The sequence below is a fragment of the Penicillium hordei genome (genome assembly GCF_028827395.1).
Source record: "Penicillium hordei strain IBT 12815 chromosome Unknown utg000001l_segment0_segment0, whole genome shotgun sequence".
Lineage (NCBI taxonomy): Eukaryota > Fungi > Ascomycota > Eurotiomycetes > Eurotiales > Aspergillaceae > Penicillium > Penicillium hordei.
In genome coordinates, this window is record NW_026623142.1 from 2,484,928 (window position 1) to 2,506,891 (window position 21,964).

Genomic DNA, 21,964 nt, shown 5'->3' on the forward strand with positions numbered 1-21,964 from the left:
GTGTTTGCAGAATGAAGCGGGAAACCTCTTATTCTGCGTGCTTACTGGACGGCTCAATAAATGCAGAATTGTAAATTCTCGCTGCCTGCATGACTGGCGAAGAGAAGGTGCGATCTTCCGCATTAGTGCTACGATGCATTCAATATAGCCTAGGTAAACTACTAGCAGTACGAGGTAGGAAAATCTGGGCCATCTTTGTGTACGCCGGTAATGACAGTACCTTGTAATATTACATATATTTTGAGTAATCGGTAATGTAACGGAGTGGTATATTTAATATCAATATTACCACCTGACCTTAGAATCCTTTTGCATGTTACTCAGTACTCGGGCATTGCCGAGTAGACCGAGGGGCAATAAACAAAATACGAGTAAAGCCTAATTGGACGGAGATTGGGCCCTATCTTGTGTGTGTCATACAATCTTCTCTTTGTTGGAAATGAAGCTATACGAGTCAGAATTCATATGGACGCGCATCCATGCTGGCAGTGAACCTTGGTTTGCATTTGAACTGCGTAGCGCTCGATTAGTCCAACAATGAAGTAGCTGTATCTGACTGAGCTCAATTGGTCAATTTTTTTCCCCTCGAGGTTTTTCTGTGGATTTGCACAAAATCCCTTGACTTCCAGATATGCTATTGGTACTCCGTAGTAATGGGGCCAAAAGACTTGTTCAGCTTCGTCTAGATCCTTCGTTTAAAAATAAAAAAACGAAGCGCCACTATGATAGGATATCCTCTACAGGACAGATGTGCGTCTCATTTTTACAATCCTTAAGTTTTTGGTATTCGTAAACAAAGGGGGAAAAAAACATGTGTTGACAAAGTACTTTTGTATATTGAATCTTGAAATGAGGCTCATACAGATCGACCTTTCATAAAAGAGCCTCTTGCACGGGTGACACGTGGTGGAATGCACGGTAGGAGAAATGGGAGTAGCGGCACCCGGGAATATAGGTAGCGCCAACACAAGGCGCGTGTTCAAAGTGTACATAACAGGATTATTGTTGGTTTTTACCGGCCCCATTCGCTAGGATCTATCATCCATGTCTCTGCGTGGTCAAAGCGGACGCTCGTCCTATCCGATCAAGAATCCATTGTTGGTTAAGCAGCTAAAGCTGGAGATTTAATAGCCAATTCCTTGTTCCGATTCGATGGCATCTTAAGTGACGTGACGTGCTCAGTACTTCGAAGTTAATATGGCGACACGTAGGTACACCTGGTCAGAGAGTACATATTAGTACAGGAATGGTGCTGAGGACAGTCCCTACGTAGATACAAAGGCTAGAGAAGGGCAGGCACCTTTTGGTTTAGTGAGTTATAACGAGGACGAATTGATGATGATAGACAGTGTAAATAATACATAAAATATTATTCGACTATCCAGGCACTAATCAGGCGCAAAGCAGTAATTCAGCAGATGCAACTGTCGGTGTGAGGTAGGGCCCCCATATGTACCGATGTCCAACAGGACTGTAGTCACGAATAATAGTGTTCACAGGCCGCCACAAAACGTATTCATCAGATTATCACCTTAAAAGGTAGACTGACACAGCACCAAAAAAAAACATAAGCAAACAAGACAATAAAGCGCCAGGCTTATATATATGATTTTGAACAAAAGAAAATGCGCACTTGGAACGCCGAATCCAGCCCCCACGCTAAAACCACCGACTAGCCAAATGCATGAATCAAACAGCATAATTCGTAAGCCCAGACTGTCAGTCAACTTCCTTGGCTTCGCGACACTTGCGCCGCTTTCCCTTCGGCGGTGCTTCGAGCTGAGTGCGCTTATAGGTCACCGTTCGCGTGACAACCTGTTTCACGCTGACAGGCTTCGCACTGCGAGGCGAATCATAATAGCGTAGCGTCCAATCTGACGGCGAGAAGGGTGACCGAAGAGTCGTCGCACTCTTGGGTGCTGCGCTCCAAGGTGTTGCGCTCTGGGGTGTTGCGCTTCGGGGTGAGTCTGCGCTTGGCGAGAACTTCAGCGACGACTGGATACGAAGACGGCGACCATGGAAACTTCTTCGAGATGGTGCCGCTGAGTTTGGCGTGGGTGGCGGCAAAGATACAGTCGGGGATCTGACCGAATCGCTAAACGTCGACCCACTGAATGCGCTCGCGGGTTGAGAGGTGGGTGATGTAGCATTGGAGGCTTTGTCACCAAGATACTTGGGAAAGCCGAGACCAGCGCTCATGGGTCCGGTAAAGACAGGTGTGAGGGCCTTGAGAAATTCCGTGTACGCTGTCGGAGGTGTAATAGGAGTTGATAGATCCTCTTGCTTGATGTAGTCGGAAACACTGGATGTAGAGCCATTGTGAAGTTGCGATGGGAAGATCTCGGTCTTTGGCGTCTTGAGAGGAGGAAGGATGGGTTTCACGCTCGGCATCTTGACCAGGTCACAATAATTTTGAGCAATCGAGTTATTTTGACAGACGCGTGAGAATTAAAAGGGTGGGTTGAGGAAGTAGGCAGAGGGAGATGAATGGGGTGGGGTGTATGGCCGCAGGTGAAAGTAGTTGAGGTAGTCAAAGAAGATGATAACAGTATAAGAAGGCCGGAAGTAATAGCAAAGAGACCAAAAACAGAAGAGAATGCTAGCCAGCAGCAAAAACGAAAGGATGCGGAGAGACTGTTTTATCTATCTGAGCGAGGCAGGCAGATGATCCTGGTGAAATTGGGCGATACAAGTATTTTCGCGTTTGGAACCGTAAAATAACCAGTCTGTAATATTTCGTGTAAGTTACAAAGGCTGAACAAGGGTTCGAGGCGGAACGGGCACTAAGGGGGGCATCTGAGCCCCAAATCGTTCGACACCGGCGGCAACAGTGTGGCAGTGGAACTCAGACTTACTATTTTTGTTCCGATATAACGAGGGCCAAAAAAAGGATATCGGAAATGTTTCCCAAAGAGAAATTATTTCGTTCTCTTGACAATTGATGCAAACAGGCGGCCAAGAAGTAAATTAAGACTCAACCGTCAAGGCCCCAAGAATTAAGTTATTCAGGTGAACTAGGAAGAAACTGTGGAATGATGTCTCAGAGTCAAAATGGCATCATGTCTTCATCTTTATAACTTTCACTTTTGCTGTTTCTCGGACCTCCCCCTCCATAGTCACCGCAGAAATGCAAAGCTACGCAGGTGCAACATGAGCATCGCTGACGCGCGCCATCTGAATCAAACGACCCCTTATGCCATGTACCAGGAGCCGCTAGGGAAAGCGGCTGTTGTCCTAGGCGATGCCCTCCACCCCAAGCCACTATTTGCTCCGTACTACGCTCTGGTTCGTCCAGCCTTGACGCGCGCAGCTTGCAGCTTTGCTGGCGGCTCGCTTTAAGGGGTATCTCGGTTTGAGAATTGAAGACTTCCTATTTTGGCTCTAGTATAGCGCGCTAACCCAAACAACTCCATTGGCTCTATTGTGTTTTGAGCTAGCCGATCAAACAGGGACTTTTGTTTGACACATGCTTTTAGGCTCTTGGTCCAATCATTCATGTGTTCTACTAGATCTTTGAAGAAGACTACCTCCACAGTTCTTCAGAAGCTGCACGATATTAATAACCCCAAAGATTTCCATGCAGGGCCAGATCTATTACAGGGACATTGTTCACATTTGGCCGACCAAATTGTTGCTAGGGGAGGCTCTTGACAACGAGCTCCTCTATGGATATGGGGTTATGTCAGCCTCTCTAATTTTGGCGCCGATAGTGAAAATGTCAAGATATTGAAGCCTCCCGAGTCAAACTCCGTGTCTACGTAATCTCTCACCTAGATCCTGAGTTGGAAAGACGATATTGTGCATCTATTGTTGTCACTTGTCCAAAAGAACTCGTCTATACTTTCATTTGGACGGACCGGTGAAACATCCTTTTCCTTTGTTGTTGCTAATCGAACCAACGTGCTATACTAATGTCTTCATTGCCGCTGTGGCATTCTAACAAAGGGGAGTTTGGACCTTCTCCCTGATCTACCTATGTTGGTGAAGCAATAAGCGCTTTGCTTCATAGTAGATGCAATAAGAGATAACTTCGAAAAGGGCTAGTTGACACTGTAATATCATTGTTCAGGATCCGAAACAATCAATGTCATTTTAGTCAATTGGCTTGATCCCTAGCACTTGTTATCGGTCTGTACAGTGGTTTTTTGGTTCTTTTTTAGTTTATAAATGTAGATGCGCGTTTTCCTTCAAACATCTGAGTCCAGACATCGCACCTAGCTTCTACGAAGAATTGTTGAGAAAAAGTTAAACTTTGGTTGATACATACACACACACCAGGAAGACAATATATCTAAACCCTTGTTATGCCCTGAGCGAAAGCTGCATGCTTAGCTCTTTAGAAGATTACAACAGGAAGTAACCGAGAAAACATATGCCAACTCTAATTCTGGAAACCTTCGACAAGCTCTAGAGTTGCGGTCTAGTATTTAACTTCTGTGACATGGGAGACTACTCCCTATATACGTATGTCCTTCACAGTGGAGGGGTTATCAAGCTATAATGTACTCTATTCAGGACTGACACAAGTGAGAGAAAAAGCTGGTTTGGTATCTCTTGGATTTTGAGCAAAGATTTGAAATACACACCAGCCCAGGGTGCAATACATAAAGAACAGAACAAGAAGCAAGGGTTTAAGACATGAAATTCGTTGCATACAAAAAAATAACGCCTGGTCGCGAAGTGGGGTATCTTTTACCATCTAGGTAAGTAATGGTGAGCCAGCACGAGAATCAACCTCGTGAGAAATAGAATAAATGAAAATACAAATAAGACACGCTCCTTAAATAAGGAGGTAGTGCCAGTTATTCCGCTTCATGATGTCCCTCCAGTGGACTTGTTGCTTTTTGATTTCCCGTCCACCCATAGTGGCGCCAGCGCCAGAGGGGGATTTGGAGCCGTCCAGTCTGGAAATAGGACTGGTAAGCGAGGAGTTGTAGGAGTTGTCTTCAGGTTGGACTTGAGAGGAGTTGAATGGGTCATCTGTCAGGCGCCACACCTCTTGTAAAAGGCGGTACATGCGTCCGAAGCTACCGAGGTCACCATGGTCACCCAGCGCGGCGGCGCGATCGGCGATCACAGACCGGAAGGGACTCGATGGCCCGGAAAACACGCCTGTCATGAGCAGTGGCCAGACAAGAGAGCGGTCGTAGCCATGGGGACCAGCAGGAATGAACTGGAGGGCATCTGTTACTGCGACGATCAAACTCTTGGTGCTTGCTTGATTGCGATCAAAGCCCGGTACGATGCTGCAAAGATAGATTTGAGCTGCAATCCGGAAGATGTGAGAGATAGTATTGGTCAGGGTGTCAGGGCGAACAGCTCCAGTTGCAGGTGAGAATGGGTTCTCCAGCGTGAAATCGGCAGGCTTTGTGTATTCAAGTTGTTGTCCTAGCGCCTGAACATGAGTACAGACAGCCAAGTCATCAATTCGACCTTCATTCTTTAGGGAATCCAGACATGCAATTTCAGAGATGAGATACATGATCCGGTCATCGCATCCCATCAACTCGCGTAAACCAGAGGAGGCCCCACCCAAGTGCTTTGATCGGTACTGGTGAGCAAATTCGGGAGTCTTGCCCACCATTGTCGAGCCGAGAATATCAATCCAAGAAGTCAAGCTCATGCTGAATGGGGGAACCAGATATCCGTTGGAGCTCTCAACTGTTGCGGATGGAAGTTCGAGTCTAGCTACAAGATTTGATGCGGCTTGGAAGTGATCAAACCACGGGATGTCGGGAAGATAATCATCCGAAGGGCCAACAGCGCAGTGAAAGAAGATCATGGCAAGAGTCGCATCCAGGATCTCATCGTGATTAACATCATCTCCCAAAGCCTGACATAGTTGAGAAATGGCTTCATAACGGTGCCGCATGATATCATGGTCAATTTGCTCACCAACCAATCCTTCCGTAGTCTTAAGGTGGATGGCGGCGACACTCAGACAGCAGTGAAGATAGCACTTGTTCGTTTCCAGAGCACGCAGGATTGATTGCGCACGCAAGTGGCCTTTTTGGTGAGCTTCTAGAACGGGGAAGATCTGGCGCAGCACATTGTGGATAAAGTGATCGAGGAGTGGCCGGTCATGATCACTGACAGCAATGTTGCTTTGCAACAATGCGTGTGTGTGATCAAAGCTAGAATTAATGCCTCCCAGATTGGCACCATTAAATGTCGAGGCTTGTGCAAAATATTCATCTCCAAACCATTCATCGCCAGCGAAAGTTGGCATTGGAGCACTGAGTTGGGGAGGTGCAAATGCGCTGAAGGTTGATGTCGAAGAATCATGACGCATAGGCACATCGTTGATGAATGTTTGTCTCTCAGTTCGCACATCGACTTCATAGGAAGGTACGTAGGGCCCACGAGGAGCACTTCCCAATCCAGGCGTAGGCAGCTGAGATGAGAAAAGATCGTAGGGCTCGTTGTACCTAGAGCGGCCATGTTCGTGTACAGGTGAAGTTGGCGATACCACAGACATATGGTGATGGCGATTTAGTGGGTCTAGAGTGTCGTGGATGTCAGTTGGAATGTATGAGAAGTCTGAATCGAATAAACACATACCAGAGGAGTGACCGTTTCGCTCCAGCATCTTAGTTTGCTTAATCCTGTTCTTGATGCGCTCCTTCTGGGCTCTCCGTTGCTCGGCATTTCCCCACCAAATCGGGCGTTTGTATTCGCATCGCACATTGAGATTGACACAGGCGCTACAGGCAGGATGGTTCTCATCGCACTTCTTCCGACGTAGGCGGCATGTGAAGCAACCTGTTCGAATTAGTATAGTTCGTCAGGGCGACTTCAGGGACAGCGCGCAAAGATGAGGGCGGATCGCATACCAGATCGGGATCGCTTGTGCAGCCGACCATTTGCTCTGTCTCCATGTGTGTGATGCGCGGGAGGGGTGCTTTGAGGCATTGAAGTATGCGCAGAAGCAAGAGGCTTAGTACCAGAGGCAGAGGAATTCTTCGAGATCGGCATATTGAAATATTGGAAGATTGAAATTCGATGACCGCAGAATGATCGATGGCAGTGATTGTATAATCAGAAGACTGAAATCAAGTGCAGATGAGAGGTATTATCGCAAAGCTGAACCAGCAGGCTTTGTAGTCTATCAAGGTAGAATGAAAAGAAAGGGAGGTTAGCTGAGCAACTGTTAGAAAGATGATGAGGATGAGGGAACTAAAACCGAGGGATTCACGATGCTTTAAAACTCATGATAGCTTGCGGAAGCAAAAGCGGGTGTTTCTATTTTAGAACCCACCTGCACAATTCATAGATTGAATGCAAGATCGGGATAATTTGGGGGTCATCAGCACGAGTTGGGTTGGATCACCGCAGAATATTGCTGGGCTGGGAAACCAACAGGCATAAGCGACCAATGAGAGTTGCAGAAACAATGGTAAATGTTGCAATCTAGTCTTTTGAGAACTAATTTTGGGACAATTAGCTCCGTTATTTTGTGACTTGAGGTCGCATGGCGGCGTTAGCGCATGCACCTCGACCTCCAAGTTCCTCGAAGGACTGGATGAAGATCCTTCGTTCGGGCTGGGATTCTGTGCTCTCTACTCCGTAACATGGGTGGCTGCAGATAGATCATTGGACCTGGATCAATTTCGGTTTTTGGGATTGGTTCTTAGACCCTTTTCACTGTACCATAGTCTCGGATTCCAACCCAACATTCAGAGTTCATTGTTGGTATTGAGATACTTTTACCAACCAACTGAGTGATTTGACATCTTAAGCCTACTCGTTGTCAAAGCCACTGTCACAAAATCTCTTGACCTGCAAGGAACGAAGGCTGCAGGTGGGGGTGAGATGTGACGAGCAACAGGGCCGACATAAATTTCATTAAGTTACTAAATTGAGAAAAATGCCGCAAAGGTTTGGCCAAATTTAGTAAAAGTCTGACCGCGAAATTCTTTTAACCAATGACTGAGATAAATCACCTCTAGAAGGCTGGTAGATCATGAGTGACTTGAACTGAAGGAATATGAGTAGCGTGACAGGACAAGTGGAGCAAGCCAAGCTTTCCATTCTCGCATCATAACTGGACAAAGAGACAAGAATTGCAAAATTACGCACTACTTGACCGGGGCCATGGAGAGCTCTAAGTGGTTGAGTGTGGTATGACTAAATTATAGCCTGTAGTCCCACAGATGCTCCGTGCAGATTCGAGCGGGGGATGTGATGTGATAAGACTTTAGCGTCATTTAGCGTGCATATATACTCCCTTAATTAGCAATACTTAACCGCCAACCTTCGGCACAATGTGACTTAATTTACCCCATCCTTTAGTTTCGTCTATCTATAGGGTCCGATCAAATCTTCGATTTTTGGTCGAATTAACCTTGAGCGTCTACTTTTGAACGAATTAACTATTAATAACCCTCTACGGAGATCGAATTGAGTCCCAAAATAGGACAATTAATCCATAATATCAAACTTCAATTGGTATGCCCTGTGCTCCGTCAAACTGCGCTCAAGCTGCAAGAATGCCAAGTCGTATTCTTCCCTAGTACACAATTCCCATCAGCAACGGCCGACTGCAGCTTGGCCTTCGTGACTTACGGCAGAGGGAAATAATGATTGATCTACCCATTATCGCAGCCAACATGCTTACGGAATACAGCTTGAAGTTGGAATTTCTCGTACGTTGTCATTCCCAACCATTCAACCCAACCCTCGGCCTATTGGAAATTTTCGCTCCACACATCCAAAGTATAAACGCACAATGAGGAAACCCTTCGTGCCTTTGACAGCCGCACAACTTGACCTATCACAGACTAGGCCCTGTAGGTAAAATCCTAGAATGCCCCTAATCTACTTGAGGCTTTAGTTATTGGGGGAATGATGATGCCATATACGAGGTAGTAGTTCGCGGGTCCCAAGTCGACGGTCCGTATAATCATGCGTGGATTAGTTAGTTGCTTTCCTTGTATTCTGACCAATAGTTAGAGCTATGTATCAACCATCATTCAAGTACCTGATTAGTGTGTGGTCCCTGTTGGTCATGAAGACATCCATATAAGTGATCTGATGCCTCCCATCTTGATGTCGGCTTCCGTTCTCGTGGGTTGTAAATTTAATTATGATGTGTACCCTGTAATATATTGTTGTTTTTATATAAATGATCTAGGCCAGTTCAAAATCAGTGGGTACGTGTATACAGATATGCAGGCCGCAGGTGTGACCATCAACCGTTTTTATCATTTCTGTTCTAACTATTAAGGCTTTGGGAATATTTCTATCCTAACCAATTCAACAGTGACCGCCGTATTGTTCTCAGTCTTGCGAATTCATTTGCTTGAAATTGGGTCCTGCGCTCTTGTCTCCAAGATGAAGTCCAAACCCTTTTTTTTCTACCTGTAGACTATCCCACGTTACACAATCACTCGGTAGCGCGAATGACACAGCCGACAAGTTAGAAATTACGGAGTACAGAATACATACCTGCAAATTTCCGATTGTTACTGGGCGGCCATTGCATATTTGCTATCGAATTTTCATGCGGCCATGATTGACAATATCGAATTTTCATATTGGACGGAGTCCATTGAGTTTGCTGTCATGATCTTATACTTTATAAAGCCAAAGAAAATATGTTTAATTTATGATATTTTTGACAGTAGGATTCGCCCCAGCCTATTAGAGCACCGGAAATGATATCATCTGATAGTAACATAATACAAATTATGGCATAGAGTATCTTTTCCTAGTTGAATCTAGCAATTTACGACATTGATCTCTTCCACATGAACAACTGCAGCTAATTTATCAATGCGGGCCGAGGAATATGCAGCACATGGCACATCCCAACCCCCTCTCCCCAGCTATCTGTGGGTTTCCAGGCTCAATAATTCACAATTGACACAGCGGTGAGAGAAATAGAAGGCTGGAAAGATTCGGAAATTGGCCAGCATTGTTGTACGCATTAGACCACCAACCCTCCCAGGGTCGGCTTCCTCGGAGCTTAAAACAATAATTCAACTCCATAGCTATCTTCATAGTATGACTCTGAGTGTGTGTCAACAAATCTTCTCAAAAGGGTACAAGTTTAATAGGCATCCTAGTATCCGTACACAGACCGCTTGATTGGCCCCCAATGCTCACATCACATCTACAAATAACAAGACGGGCATAAGAAAAATGCGTGTGATACCCAAGCCACTGAGCCACTAGTCCTGAGTCGGGAGAATATAATTGGAGAATGAAACTGGGCATATTTTTAAGTGTTGGTAACGGAACGCCGTTAGCGAGCGAAACCCTAGCAACGCAGAAGAAACCAGGGACATGACTCGAGGAATGGAATCGCAATTAAATATAGCAACCATAGGGGAGGATGCAAACTTCCCGAGAGAATGCTGTAGCGCTAGTTAAGGGTTGATGCGTGGTCGTCACACTATATCGGGTTCCTATAGGTGGGAAGCAGGGGAGGGGTAACTGCATGGGCGCTAACTGCACGCCAGTCACATCTTCACCCTCTAGACAAACCTTCGACAACATGCTCGCTTCAGAGAAATACCCATCCTTTAAGCCAGTTAAAGTTCAAGTTTGGGCCGCCTTGTTCTTGAAATAAATGCGGTAATGGGTAATGATTGGGCGATGCTAATACAATGCTAATGCGAGGTGGTTGCATCTCAACCTAAACTACTGCAGGTGGATCACTTCGTATCACAATCACATATGCCCTTGTATCCCTGCTCTCAACCAATCGCCTCGGCCCTCTGCTACCGACTTTTAGTTACGCGCTGGGTTTCACCAACATCGCATGATACGGAAATTTTGTCCTGTTGGACGGTTCGGGTTGGCTAGGTCGTTGCTCCCCAGCGCTACAGTGTTTCAAGGGTAATTATTTTCTCAGCACATCGTGCAGACTTATTATAACCCAACTGCCCCGCGTGTCACGAAGTTCTGTTGGATCTCCCAGTTCTGGATCGCCACTTACATTGAGTCTATTTTTTATTTCCTTACTTTCATTTCATATCTAGTGGGTTCACTGCTGTGCGGGAACCACTAATAACAACACATTCATTTAATTATACTATATCTTGGAGATTAGCATACTTACGATTTACGACATGGTGAGTTTTAATGCGAGGGGAATGATATGATCCCTGTTAACCATTTTAGATTTCGAATTCATCACTAGCCGCTCGGCGAAGGGTAGTTCCTGCTGGCGTGGACACGACAAATCACGAGTGGTTCTATCCTAAAAAGACCGTCGAAAAACAGCGCCCTAACTCGGGGGCAACCTTATTTGATGACACGGATTCTGAGGGTGGTGGCTGGGGCGAATCCCACCGACAGAGTATGCAATCAGTAAGTGACCTCATCTTTATATCGAAGGACGGAGCCTAATATAACATGAAACAACCAGCTCAGTTACGGGAGCAACACTACTCTTTCGAGCCCTGAGCTACCAACTCCAGATCTCGTTCCAAGAACCCTGCCTACCTTTCGATCAAGCAAGGAACTGATTGCTGGCCCTTCAGGCCCTGACTTGTTCAGAGAATCCAGAGGTTCTAGAGGTTCGACTGTAGATGTTGAGTTCTATCTTGCACCGTCACCTACACTCGATTTTGCGCCATCACTTACGCAGCCTGGGTTCGTCAACCCGCATCAGGCTGAGTTCGTCAACCAGTATCAGGCTGAGTTCACCAACCCGTATTTGTTGTCTCCTAAGACACCAAAGGCTTTTCCACCCAACCCTGATGTGTCTCATCTTTCGGAGGAGGAGATTAGAAACTGGGATCCCAGTCAGGTTGCTCACTGGCTATTTATCGGGGGATACGCTGAGGATGTCCGTGATACATTCATCAAAAATGATATTTCAGGCGACATTTTGATGGCCTTAACAGAGGATGAACTCAAGGATCAACTCCTAATCCAATCTATGGGCAAACGTCGCAAGATCTCCAACTCGATTAAATACCTCAAGCAACACATGCAGACGAGACCGATTCCGGAGACCCCGTCTCAGTTTCCATCCGAGGCGGCGTCTTCTAATGGGAGAACATCTCCCGAATCGTTCGCCCGCCAGGAATTTGTCCCCCAAGAGTTGGCCCCTAGAGGATCTCCTCCTACAGGCCAATCCTACACAGTGGCTATATCGCCTGACGGTCAAGTTATCTCTTCGTATGCTTTTGGGAAGACTGGGAATCAAACTTCAACCGCAGAGTCTGTTTCAATTGTAGGAATCGAGGAATTCCATCCAAAGCCACACAGGTGTTCCAAAGGGAAAAATTGCAGCAAGTATAAGAGGCTCCAGCAGAACCAACAAAGGCGCCTGGAGAAGCTTGCTGCAGAATACCCTGACGCAGATTTCCAGGGGGCCGATTTCCAGCGGGGTGCCATCTTTGTAGGTAGTCCCGGAAATCCTGACACCGCAAGAAATCTTCTCCGACCCATGTCTGAGGCCGAGCTATCAGTGGTGGCTTCCTCAGACATCTTTGGCCCTCGGTCCGGACCAAGACTCTCCGAGGCAGCCCTGAACGAAGTAGGGCGCTTGGATCCGCAGGAAACAATCCGGAACTTCCTCAGACACCAGCATGTCGATGACTTCCCCCAGCCTGGACCCCTTGGGCTGGACACTTACAACCTTCCACCGCCAGATGGCTTTGATGACATATCTCCGATAAATGCCCAGTCAAACTCCATGGCCGCAAATCTGCGCAATCTTCCGAAGCTTACGATCCCGACAAGTCCTGTCACGGAAGATATGACAACCGCTGTTACCACCAACAGATACTTCACCCCCACTCATCAGAATGGCTCTCCCACTGCTGTTCAGCAATTTGGTCCATTCAGTCACGCCCATCAAACACAAGCCATTGAGACTTACCGCCAAGGTACACCATTCTCCGAAGTTGATGTCCCTATCACTGCAATCCCCAGTGATCCGATCTCCCGTGATGTGTCTCAATCTGTACCCCCAGGCATGCAATATGGAACCTTATTCCCTCCATACCGTGGTGGAAATTCCCTTGCACAGAGCACCTCAACCCGTCCCAGTAATGATCTTCCTCTCCGTGATACCAATTACCCTCCACGGAGCGCCTCGACCCGTCCCAGTAATGATCTTCCTCTCCGTGATGCCAATTACCTTGCACGGAGCACCTCTACCGGTTCTCGTGATGTTCTCCCCCTCCGTCAGGTGAAAGAGGACAAGCCTCTGACCCCGATAGATGTTCCAGAAGACCTGATTCGAAGCCCCCGCGTGAACCAACATGGTAACGGCAGCTCATTGTCTTCTCTGGCATCTGATCCGGACGTTACCCATGCAGGATACATGAAGAAGCGCAAGACCACACGTCTGCTCAGACACGAGTGGTCCGATGCGCACTTCACGCTCCGCGGCACCAACCTGGCTATGCACAAGGACGAGCGCGATGCGCACCGGATCTCTCGTGCCCTCGACAACATCGAGGTCGACGAATATGCTGTCGCTTGCTCGTCGCTGGCAACAAGCTCTAAGTTGACGGCCGCGTTCAAGCGCTCGATCCTGCGTAACGGAAACAATACCATTGACTGCCGTGATGGTACTGCTTTTGCTTTCTCACTTATTCCAGCTACAAGGGAGAATGAGAGAAAGGCCCTCTTTGGAAACAACGCTGTCAAGAGCCACCACTTCGCTGTCAAGTCTCGTGAGGATCGCATCGACTGGATGCGTGAGCTTATGCTTGCCAAGGCTCTGAAGAAGGGTAGGGACGGTGGCGATGACATGCTTGTCAATGGAAATGTGATTTGAGTGTTTATATTTGTTGTCGCGTTGCTTTCAGTTCTTTGCATATGTGTACGCTTACAATTTGTCTGGTTTTTTTTTTTTGTTTTTGGTGTGCTGCGGTCCTCATTATCGCCGAAGGAAGTACCTAGGTGTCATTGCTCTGGCGCTTTTATTGGAACATAACGTATTTCTTTTGTCATACCCTTGCACAAATTCACAAGACGCATCGCCGCAGGCGGTCGGACTGATACCCCTTGATTAGTATAGTTGCATTTAGTTACAAAATAGGTAGTTGGCGGAGAAAACAGATTGTTGACGTGGAGAATCTTACCTCTCATTTGTAACAGGCAATCTCACTTGATTTCGTATAAGTACGTGGTTTTCAGTTCTCTGTGGTCCATTTGTATACCTTCTTGTAGAAGGACATTGTCGTTGGAGGTGGTTCTCGGGGTCATCGTAAAGAAGCAAAAGGGACACCCTTTATTTTGGTCTACACTACTGATCTACAGTCGAATATGGTTCATTTCTGCGTTGCAAAGTTGTTGGTATCATTCAACGATGATACAGATATATATTCCCTGCTTGGTGTATGTTATCTCATCCCATCATCCGAACAACAAGATATGCCCACCCATCTCCATAAGCAGAGCTTCTCACGAGTTCCTCGATCGGAGCAGACATGGGTATCACAGCACCATGTAAGACGGGCTTTGCAAGGACAGGAGTTCTCCGACTGGGAAACAGATTTGGTAGCAATGTGTGCAAAACAGTCCCGACCGTTTGAGGGTGCATCATGGAACCGCTCCGCGAGCTCAACATTTGACTCGACTGCATACTTGATGCTGGTATTGAAGGTGGAAGTGGCGATTGTACCACTTTAAGGGAAGAAGTCTCGGCATCTAGTGGGAGTGGCAAGAAAATCCGGATTGGGACGTTGCGGAAAGGTTGCGAGAGCTGAGGAAGAAGAATACTCGATATGCGCTGAAAGGAAAGAAGATCGACTGTGTTCATTCGTGTTAGGATGGTCTCTATCATTGATGCAGCAGGAAAAGTTCTACATAGAATGCTTGACTCACCTTCTTGAACGGCATTCCAAAGTCCTGATGAGTCTTCTTTTGAGAGACTCATGATGCCTTTGGCTGTACCGTTCCGTAGGAAATCCGCCTCCTTCACACTGTTTATGAAGGCGTCATTCATGACCATTCCATCAGCATCAAGCCGAACAAGGTCATCCGGCCAGTCGCTAAAGTGCACTATCAGACGCCAGGGAAGCGATGACCCGTCGCTAGGGGACTCGTTATCCCTGGCGGTCTTTGAGGCTGGGTCTGCTCCTGCATAGAGGTCAAATAACAATCCCACTGGGTAGTGCCATTTCAGAGGCACCCCCTCAAACTCAAACCAGCCATCATGAGACTGGGAGTTTGGCTCTATCAAAAAATTTGAGAAGAAAGCTCGAAGCTTGGGTAGCAACGAGGGAAGATATGAGATGCGCGGATATGCGATCTAGCAACTGAGTTCAGCATTTGTGTATGTCAAGTGCTTGAATAGACATACAAGATATGGATCCGTCTTGTCAAAGGTTCGACTTTCTGATGAAGCCAGAACAATCTCCAGTGGCAAGCGCCCGTCCCAGACGGCCTTCTGGATAGAGCTGAGGGATACTCGATTCTCCATCTTGATGTGCGATAAGGCGTTCAATTCTTTCTTCCAATGTTTGCGTTTCTGCTGGTTTGTCAAGACCTGGTTAGCTCATACATCTATTTACAATCTAGGAAAACATACTTGATACTTACACTGTGTTTTGAATTACTAGACACGCGCTGAGATTCGCATGTCTTCAGCCGATAAGACTCGCCTGGAAATAATGCCCCGCTTTAGATGTGGGCATGATCCGGGAAATGGCGTATCCACAAAATTCCCGGGACAGTCGGCCACTCTTTGAAGATCAAGAGTTCGAGGTCCAAAGAGATACAGGCAGTTCATGTTGACATAGCGTGACTTCAAGAAGCGCCAAAGGTTGATGGCACGTGTTGCTGCCTCAGGCAACAATTCTGCCTCAGGCTCTATAATTTGTTATTCCAAACTTGGAACTTTCCAAAATTGATAGCAACAGTGACTTATGGTCAATTTCTACGCAGGCTATATTTGATGCAATAGGAGTCGGGGTCCCTCCAGCAAACCGATCTTTCAGGGCACCGGTATCCTCCAGGATCTCGATATCCAGCATCACTTTCCAATCGTCATGTTCGTTGATCATCAAGGTCCTCTGTGAACTTTCTGAATCTCTCCACGACATCTTCGTTTATGAGACCATACACAAAACAATTTTTTGCGCGTCAAAAAGCTTCGCAGTCATGTCCACATTGAACGCGATCGTGGCGCGTTGTTCGCATTTCTCGCCCAGCTCTGGAGCGTGGAGCCATTTTGTTTTATCAAAATGGCCCCAAATTTTAGCTCTGTCGAGAAAGTAACATTAAAACGCCCATTTTAAAATCTGTTCATCCATAATATGCAATCTGGACAGCAGCAGAATAGGCACAGAGCAATGGAGTCTCCTTGCTGAGAGGTTTTCCGTCCGCCATGCTTTTGCAGCTGCCTTGGACATTTGGGAGCTTGATATTTTTGATATGACCCAATTTCGAAGGCTTCTTGGCGTTGTGTTCCTCCAATGCAGTGATGGCATCAACGGTGCAGTGAGTCCCAGCCATAGAAGCATACCCCAAATCTGCCAAAAGAGCGACAAAGCGACCAAACGACCAAAACAAGAGAAAATCCATGCTGCACACGCTTCCATCCTTTCCAAGCTGGACTGATATCGATCTACAAGTTTAGGTGGAAGCCGTGCCAAGGGCTTAACTGAACAAAAAAAAAGGATCTTATATGCCGAGAAGTCTAGAAACTGCCGCCGCGTAAGCTGCATGGCCAAACACTATCCCGGGGTGCCATCCTTTAGCAACATGTGACTTCCATACAAGCATAGACCAACTCAAGCCTCGGTCTTGTAGCCGCCAACAGGGCAGGCAATTCGAGGGAATCTGAATACAGGGCTGCTAAGATATACCGATCATTAAGCTCCATGACCACGGTTTCTGCACTGTTCCAAGGGGCCTCAGGTATGTAACGGTCTAATTTTTGGAAGATGGGTCCAATTGAGCATGGTCCTCGCAATCCATGATACAATGCACCATATGTCTTCATCCCCCACGCCGCGTAGCCCCCTGCCTGCATTTGTGGATCCTTTGGATTCAGGAAGACGCACCTACAAGCGCACGGCAAATGATCAGATATTTTATCACAATTCTTGGGAAAAGTCAATTGAGCGATAAGTTGTGAATTCAGAGGCACAATTTCTTGAATCCCTGGAATATCGCTGATGGGTCAGGACAGGTCAATGCCAACAAGGCCATTACACTAAAAGTTGGTTTGTACAAATCCCTGAGTAAAGTGCACTTTTGAGTACCAAGGCTGGGCGGTATGCCACGGCATCCTTCCAAGCCGGAACCGGGCCGAAAAGAGCTTGTATAATTCCAAGCTTACTGTCATTAGAATACTACCTGGACACCGACAGCAACATCAGGACTATGTAGTAACCGCGTTAGTTAGTTTTATTGGATCAACACGTTTGCCCATATATCTATTTGTTGGTGATCCGGGCCCGACGACCCCTGCGATGTAGACCCCGGAATTACGTTTAGTGCAGATGTACTATCCCGGGCCCGTGGGGGCTTATTCCGCCACTTCCGATATTGTGGGAGTGTGGGATTCCAGGTAGAACAAGTCATGATGCGACTTTAAAAATTCCTCCTGTAAGCACGGTATAAGCACAGTATGGACCAATACAGTTGAAAATTCTTCTTTTTTCTTTATATCTGTCTAGCTTAGTTAGGTTAGTGTACCGAAGTCGGCAAGGATTAAACAGACTTTTACCCCTTCTTCCGTTTGCCGTGCTTCGGTGTGCTTCGCTCTTCGGTGTACGGTATCGTTTGCCTTCCCGAGAGCTCGGCAAAATTCCGGCTCCACACGTGGTTAAAGGTTCTCCCCCTGGAGGCAAGTGTTTTTGCTGTAATTATTGGGGAAACAGATCATGGGGTATTCACTTAACAAGCGGGACTTCGATATGCCAGTTCTCTCCACTGCTACAGCTTGTATTACTATTCCGCCAAAACTACGCAGAGAGAAGATAATCCGTTACTGGGCGATGGGCCTCACCTGGTGCCCCTATTCAATATACAAAATTTGACGGCTAAACCTATAAGACTCCTCTTTGGTGTAGAGGCAAAAGTACATTCCACAAACATGCTTACCATCTATTGCGCCCAAGAAAATCTTCTTGAATAGGAGGAAACAAGAAACTCCCTGCGATCTCATCTAGTTTGATATACGTTAGACCTATATAAAGCTTATTTGCCGGCTGAACGTTTCCTCCGGGGAAAACGCTACCCCGGCCAATTTTCCCACTGGTGGACGTGCTTCATGCATCTGCAATCGTCGCCGTACTGTAGCCTCACGTTGGAACCCCATATTATATTGCCCCGGTCTATGGGGTTTTAGGCGATATGTGTTGTGGGGAGTTTAGTTGGGGTATTTCCACACCCACAGTCCATTAGGATAGCGGGTATTACTTAGGGCCCCGTTCTAGCACATCCTGACTTTTCCTTTCCTTCATCTGCCTTCGAGCAAATTTTTTGCTCTTCTCACCCTAACCTCCAATTCTACCTCCCACAGCCCGAGCTGTCACCTATTCAGCCATGGGCATTCTCACACTTGCTGAGGATCGGCCAACGCCCAAGTCCGTTTACAACTGGCGTGTATATGCACTCGCTGGCATTGCATCATGTGGTTCCAATATGATTGGTTATACCAGTGCCTTCATCGGTACAACTATCACACTCACCTCCTTCATGAAGGAGTTCGGCCTCGACGAGATGTCTACCACACAACAAAATCTAATTAGCGAGAATATCGTCTCACTTTTCATTGCTGGTGCCTTTTTCGGTGCCCTGGGAACCTACGCCCTCGGCCACTTCATCGGCCGCAAATGGAGTTTGGCTGTTGCCGCCACCGTATTCTTCCTCGGAGCTGGACTACAACTCGGTGCCAACAGTGCCCGAGGGCTAGGCATTCTCTACGCTGGTCGTGTGCTGTCCGGTTTGGGTACCGGTGTGGCCTCAAATATCATTCCCATATATCTGTCCGAGCTAGCGCCACCTGCCATCCGAGGACGGCTTGTAGGCCTGTATGAGCTTGGCTGGCAGATTGGTGGAATGCTAGGTTTTTGGATTAATGTGTGTCTCCCTGCCTCTCGCTGATCTTTGCGTTCAAAGCTAACCTAGATATGGTAGTATGGTGTTGAGCAACACATGCCTCAAGAACACGAGCAATGGATCATTCCCTTCGCCATCCAGCTTGTCCCATCCGGTCTGCTTTTCGTGGGTGCCTTGTGGATCAAGGAATCACCTCGTTGGCTGTTCCTTAAGGACCGTCGCCGCGAAGCGATGGTAAATCTCTGCTGGATCCGCCAATTAGAAGCCGACGACATGTATATCACCGAAGAGGTGGCTGCCATCGACCAGGCTCTTGAGCATCAGAAGAGTTCTATCGGTATTGGCTTCTGGAAGCCCTTCCAGGCTCTCGCCACCAACAAGAGCGTCATGTACCGTCTGATGCTGGGCTGCATGCTCTTCTTCTGGCAGAACGGTTCTGGTATCAATGCCATCAACTACTACTCGCCTACCATTTTTAGATCGGTATGATTGCGCTTCATCTTCCAATGGTCAGTTAATTATGCTAACTTATGTTCCTTAGATTGGTGTCGACTCTAACACCGTTAACCTGATGACCGGTATCTTCGGTGTTATTAAGGCCGTTATGACCTTCGTATGGCTCCTGTTCCTGGTCGATCAATTTGGACGGCGCAATCTGCTCCTTGTTGGTGCCGTGACTGGATCGATCTGTATGTGGGTCATCGGTGCCTACATCTGTGTTGTCAAGCCCGAAGATAACCCCAGCACGTCTCTGAATGGTGGAGGCATTGCGGCAATTTTCTTCTTCTACCTATGGACTGCAGTCTACACTCCTACTTGGAATGGTACCCCCTGGGTTATCAATTCCGTAAGTCATTCCTTATTACCATCCTCAATTAAACCCTTTCCTAACAAGCTATTAGGAATTCTTCGACCCCAATTTCCGTTCCCTGGCCCAGGCCGCCACGACTGCAAGCAACTGGCTCTTTAACTTCCTCGTCTCTCGCTTCACCGAACAGATGTTTGACAAGATGCACTACGGCGTATACTTCTTCTTCGCTGCATTGTCATTCTTGGCATTCTTCTTCGCCTTCTTCCTTATCCCTGAGACCAGCGGTATCCCTCTTGAAAAGATCGACCGCCTGTTTGATTGCAAACCCGTCTGGAGAGCAAACAAGATTCTCAAGGCTGCTCTTGCGGAAGAGGAGGAGCAGTTCCGCTATGAGGTCAAGGAGACATCGTACCATGAGGAGAACACCGGTTCAGTTACTCCTACACCTTAAGATGAAGAGAGCCAAAAATGAGCGATACGGGTACGAAAGGGAGATATATAGAGTTGGTTATGGACCTTGTACAGATGATTACGATGTATAGACGCTACATAGACTGGTGTGCATTTTAATCGAGTTATTTTCCAAATTGCAAATACATACAGCATGCTGACCCAGTGGTGAGTAGCTTGCAAAGTTAAAGTTATCCGCCCGTCTTTGCGTGATGGCAGCCGGGGCTACCAAAAAGACCGGAGCCGCAGGGCAGGTCTTTGTCCGCCTCCCCGGTGTTTTGCCTCCATTTACTTCGATAGCTCCCTCCAAAGTCCCGAATTATCATTCAAGTTGTCTATTGATGCATAAATATCATATTTAAAACGGGAGGGGGGGTCAATCAGTGGTGAAGCGCAGCAAACTGTGGATATTGGGCGTCAGTTTCTTGAACAACTTTGGGACTATTCTCACGCGCAATGTAGCGTATAAACTAACACATCTACAACAAAACTGCTGCACCACCTTGAAAGTAGCGATAGGCCAAAGCGCTCTGATTGCGACCACACCCATTTCACTACATGCTCACGCGGGGATAAACGCAATTCATCGGGTTTGACGCTCAGCCCGGGTCTTGATTTGACGATAAGACGGAGAAAAGATGCGAGGTATTTATGATAGACGTGGAATATATCAATTGGTATGACAGCATGTATGATGATTTTGTGGTGGCGATTCCTCGTTCGCTTGGCCGATGACAGGTCTGATGGGATGGATAGCATGCATGGTGAGTTGGGCAACCAAGTGAAATTTAGTCGTACTCGGTACCCTCGTTTACATATGATATCACCTAGCGTAAATAGCTCCTTTGATCATCCCTTTGCTACCGTTCATTCTCCATTCTAGGGTTGCGGCTGGTGGCTACGTCATGCCACGAGATGGCTCGGCAGGGTATAGATCAACACATGATATTAAAGACAAATGAGATATGTCGGGCACAATGGGAGTTCGTGGTTCTCAATCCCTCCGATACATATTTAAAGCTGTCGCTAATGACAATTAGCGTTGACTTGAGAGCATGGTGATTTGTTATAGTATATATATATATATATTTTTTTTTTCTTTTTTGAATGTACCGTCTTGGCTCACCAAGTTGTTGTACGCAGCATCAATTCAAGTTTTGCATATCCAAGTAGACGCGAGAGATCATTACAGGGACTATCAGCTGATTAAGTCTGATCGATCAACGAATAGCAATAGAAATAAAGCTGCGTCGCATAGCTGAAATACCTTGTTAATATTGTGTGCGAGGACCCTGGAAATCCGGGGTCTCCAATCTATGTGCCCAAGAACGTACCCAATCAATTTTTACGGTACACCGCAGTGTGGGCTTCTACCATGATTGTTGACTCCATAATCTTGCTAAAATGATGGACGTAGCTCTAGATCATCATAATCTCTGAATCGGGGGCAGTGAACTTGATTAAGTTACAGATGCGAGAGAATTTCTATTGGTTAGAGACATTGGTACCAGTCTTAGACAGTCTTAGACTGCCCAATGAGAGACATGAATGGCCTCAAAAACGCAATCCTTGACCCATTCTAAATTTAGGCGGAAATCAGATCCTTTGATGACTCCTAAAAGGGGAATGATCAGCCGACAATCTGGAAGCCGGCGGAAAGACCAGATGAACGCTATGTTGTATAAACTCAAAGCCAAGTGTTTCCGCGGAATGCGTCAA

The 21,964-nt window shown here is 46.9% G+C and overlaps 7 protein-coding genes across 7 annotated transcripts; 3 read left to right on the forward strand and 4 right to left on the reverse strand.

Annotated features, from left to right (window-relative positions):
* Positions 1 to 1,719: 1,719 nt before the first annotated feature.
* N7537_000937 (uncharacterized protein) lies at positions 1,720 to 2,391 on the reverse strand (the record flags this gene model as incomplete). The annotated part of the gene is made up of 1 exon (XM_056891995.1): positions 1,720 to 2,391. The coding sequence occupies one exon, from the start codon at positions 2,389 to 2,391 to the stop codon at positions 1,720 to 1,722; it is 672 nt and encodes a 223-aa protein (XP_056756990.1).
* A 759-nt stretch (positions 2,392 to 3,150) lies between these two features.
* N7537_000938 (uncharacterized protein) lies at positions 3,151 to 3,339 on the forward strand (the record flags this gene model as incomplete). The annotated part of the gene is made up of 1 exon (XM_056891996.1): positions 3,151 to 3,339. One exon carries the CDS (start codon positions 3,151 to 3,153, stop codon positions 3,337 to 3,339), a length of 189 nt encoding a protein of 62 aa, XP_056756991.1.
* A 1,441-nt stretch (positions 3,340 to 4,780) lies between these two features.
* Positions 4,781 to 6,975, reverse strand: N7537_000939 (Zn(II)2Cys6 transcription factor; the record flags this gene model as incomplete). Its single annotated transcript, XM_056891997.1, has 3 exons — positions 4,781 to 6,501; positions 6,562 to 6,762; positions 6,834 to 6,975. The coding sequence occupies 3 exons, from the start codon at positions 6,973 to 6,975 to the stop codon at positions 4,781 to 4,783; spliced, it is 2,064 nt and encodes a 687-aa protein (XP_056756992.1).
* A 4,100-nt stretch (positions 6,976 to 11,075) lies between these two features.
* On the forward strand, positions 11,076 to 13,744 carry N7537_000940 (SAM and PH domain-containing protein; the record flags this gene model as incomplete). Its single annotated transcript, XM_056891998.1, has 3 exons — positions 11,076 to 11,078; positions 11,128 to 11,316; positions 11,375 to 13,744. 3 exons carry the CDS (start codon positions 11,076 to 11,078, stop codon positions 13,742 to 13,744), a joined length of 2,562 nt encoding a protein of 853 aa, XP_056756993.1.
* A 573-nt stretch (positions 13,745 to 14,317) lies between these two features.
* N7537_000941 (autophagy protein 5) lies at positions 14,318 to 15,394 on the reverse strand (the record flags this gene model as incomplete). The annotated part of the gene is made up of 3 exons (XM_056891999.1): positions 14,318 to 14,721; positions 14,797 to 15,223; positions 15,275 to 15,394. The coding sequence occupies 3 exons, from the start codon at positions 15,392 to 15,394 to the stop codon at positions 14,318 to 14,320; spliced, it is 951 nt and encodes a 316-aa protein (XP_056756994.1).
* Positions 15,395 to 16,218: 824 nt separating this feature from the next.
* Positions 16,219 to 16,497, reverse strand: N7537_000942 (uncharacterized protein; the record flags this gene model as incomplete). Its single annotated transcript, XM_056892000.1, has 1 exon — positions 16,219 to 16,497. The coding sequence occupies one exon, from the start codon at positions 16,495 to 16,497 to the stop codon at positions 16,219 to 16,221; it is 279 nt and encodes a 92-aa protein (XP_056756995.1).
* A 1,971-nt stretch (positions 16,498 to 18,468) lies between these two features.
* N7537_000943 (sugar porter family MFS transporter) lies at positions 18,469 to 20,246 on the forward strand (the record flags this gene model as incomplete). Its single annotated transcript, XM_056892001.1, has 4 exons — positions 18,469 to 19,005; positions 19,063 to 19,467; positions 19,526 to 19,831; positions 19,887 to 20,246. The coding sequence occupies 4 exons, from the start codon at positions 18,469 to 18,471 to the stop codon at positions 20,244 to 20,246; spliced, it is 1,608 nt and encodes a 535-aa protein (XP_056756996.1).
* Positions 20,247 to 21,964: the final 1,718 nt, after the last annotated feature.